The following is a 2,964-nucleotide window of genomic DNA, read 5'->3' as shown; positions in this document are numbered from 1 at the left end:
TGAGTCAACCGGGTCAGGTCAACTGGCTAACCGGGTCGGGTCAATCGGTTGGATTGACCCGGTGTTACTGTTTATTCAATCTTGTGGATTGATATATATTTACATAACAATATATAGGCAGATTAAGAGTCGGGTCAAGAAAATAAGGGTTAACGATTGGTTAAAAATGAAGGGAAAAAACGAATTAATGAAAGTTGTAAAAAAAAAGTAATGAATTCCTTTTTCTTTTTTTTTGAGAAGTTGGATCGGGTCGGTTGGGGTCAACCGAGGCGGGTCTACCTGGTCAATCAAGTCGGATCAATCGGCTCGGGTTGACCCGGTGTTACTGTTCATTCAATCTTTTGGATTGATATTGATATATTATATGATGATGATGATAATTAATGATAATGATAATGATAATGATAATTTTAATTTAAATGATCATAAAGTCTTTCAAAGAAATTCGGCACGTGATGAAACTAATACTTGTAAACTGTGGTACTTTTAATTATATTAAGAAGAAAAGTATATTTATATTTATTAAAGAATTAAAGTAACTTGGTGCATGTACTTAACTTTAAATTGGAATAAGACCACAGATATTGCAGCGTTTGTTGCCTTGAATCCGTCCACAAACGCCCCACAAACGCTCGGAATGGGGCGTTTGTGGGCGTTTGTGGTGGGGCGTTTGTCAAACTAACACGGGCATAAAAATGTGCGTTTGTTTTTTGTTTTTAATTTTTTTCTACTTTTTTCACCACTTTTTAACCCAACCTCCAATCATATTTTGACACATCACTCACAAACGCCCTTACAAAAGCCCCCCATTACAACTCCCCCCAAAATGTCATGGCCCAGTCACAGTTTTTCCCCAAAAAGTGCAACTCTACCACTCCACGTCACAGTCACCATTATCTATGGTCTAATAACGGAATATAAATTTATAAACCATATAGTGCTGCTACCTTACAAAAAGAATATCCCCGAGTTTTATTCATTAATCGTTTTATTTGCAATTATACCCTAAAAAGATATACTCACGTAATATTCCTTTTTCCCTCACTATAAATATACTCGGCTTAGTTTTTCAACACATATCACTTGAAAAATACTTACAAACGATCATATTTTTGTTACTAATCTTGTGACAATGTCTGGAATTGTGGTTATTTTCGATTTCGACAAGACAATAATTGATGTCGATAGCGACAATTGGGTTGTCGATGAATTAGGTGCTACCGATCTTTACAACCAACTAAATCCAACTATGGCTTGGAACGCCCTCATGGTATTATTTACCTTTTTGTTTTCTTTCTTTTAAAATATGCGCAATTGTATGGATGTTATAAATAATATATATATATATATATATATATATATATATATATATATATATATATATATATATATATATATATATATATATATATATATATTCACTAAATTTTGATAAATCCACGGTAAACGTACATTATTTGTTGTATTTACAATACAAGTTCAACTCATAATGCATGGTTACGATATATTTATCAAAATTCATTGTGAAAATATCACCATCCATGTTATAACGTTCTTTTGTTAAAAAGTTTACCAATTTTGTTGTTTTTGTTTCCGTAAAATAATAGCGACGAATGATGGAAGAGTTACATCAACAAGGTAAGACGATTGAGGATATCAAACAAGTACTAACACGTGTTGCTATTCATCCTCGTGTTGTTCCTGCTATTAAAGCTGCTCATGCTTTAGGGTAATTTTCTATTTTTGTTAATTTATTAAATGTATGATTTATTTATGATGTTTGAATGTTTGACTTATGGGTGTAGTTAAAGTTAATTATGGTTGGATTAACATTAACATAGTATAAATTGCCGATTTCAGATGTGATTTGCGGATAATAAGTGATGCGAATACGTTCTTCATAGAAACTATATTGAAGCATCTTGGTGTACGAGAATGTTTTTCGGAGATTAACACTAATCCGGGTTTGATAGACGATGAAGGCAAGTTAAGGGTTTTGTCGTACCATGATGTTCTCAAACCACCACATGGGTGTACTCTCTGCCCTACCAATATGTGCAAGGTAACCTTTTTTTTGCTACTAAAAATCCAATTATAAAGATAATTTATTGATGTTTAATGTTTTGGTATTTTCATTATTAAATTATCAGGGTAAAATACTAGAAAGAATTCGATCTACATTTATGGAAGAAGAAAAAAAGAGGATTATATATTTAGGAGACGGAGAGGGTGATTTTTGCCCGAGTCTGAAGCTATCGAGCAACGATTACATGATGCCTAGGAAAGATTTCCCTGTTTCGGATTTGATATGCAAAAATCGACATCTTGTTAACGCCAAGGTCCATGAATGGACGGATGGGGGTGATATGGAACAAATCCTGCTTCAAATTATTAGTTTGATTATCTCGAATGAAGATATAAAGATCATTGATGAGGACGTAACCCGGTTGTTCGATTGCAAGTTTGAGACGATTGTGGTTGCCTAAAGTGCTCTAGGTTCTTCATTGATCGCTCATAGCAATTTCTACCATTGTTTAGTTTTATATTTGATAGTATTGTAGTTAGATATTCATAATCTTGAAAAAAGGTTTTTAAGTTTAGAGATTCTTTTTGTACGTTCTCAATCTTGCTCTAGTACAAATACATCAAAATTGAATAACGATAGACTAACATTAACAAGTTTTCAAGTCGAGTATTTTTACTTATACGTAGTCTAATTTGAATTTACAACAGAAAACCGGTTAATAGAGCAATGCATATTTTATTTAAGTGGATAGTGTCATAACCAAGGTAATACCCTAATAATTTCACACCTTTTCTTTAGACTTAATTTGAAGCTAGTAAAATTTGAACCGATCGATGATATCAACTAGCAAGACATAACACATGTTAATAAAATTTCAACGGAAACCTTTATTGTTTTGGTTGAACATAATTATATTAGGATTGATCAAATCAAAATTC

The 2,964-nt window shown here is 32.5% G+C and overlaps 1 protein-coding gene across 1 annotated transcript; it reads left to right on the top strand.

The window, feature by feature from the left end:
- The first annotated feature begins 1,132 nt into the window (after positions 1-1,132).
- LOC139866934 (inorganic pyrophosphatase 2-like) lies at positions 1,133-2,602 on the top strand. The gene is made up of 4 exons (XM_071855235.1): positions 1,133-1,270; positions 1,608-1,729; positions 1,861-2,062; positions 2,151-2,602. Exons 1-4 carry the CDS (start codon positions 1,133-1,135, stop codon positions 2,484-2,486), a joined length of 798 nt encoding a protein of 265 aa, XP_071711336.1. The 3' UTR covers positions 2,487-2,602.
- The last annotated feature ends 362 nt before the right edge of the window (positions 2,603-2,964 follow it).

Source organism: Rutidosis leptorrhynchoides, chromosome 9 (assembly GCF_046630445.1).
Source record: "Rutidosis leptorrhynchoides isolate AG116_Rl617_1_P2 chromosome 9, CSIRO_AGI_Rlap_v1, whole genome shotgun sequence".
NCBI classification, from domain to species: Eukaryota; Viridiplantae; Streptophyta; class Magnoliopsida; order Asterales; family Asteraceae; genus Rutidosis; species Rutidosis leptorrhynchoides.
Note: the sequence above shows the minus strand (reverse complement) of the source record. Positions and strands in the feature narration are given on the sequence as shown.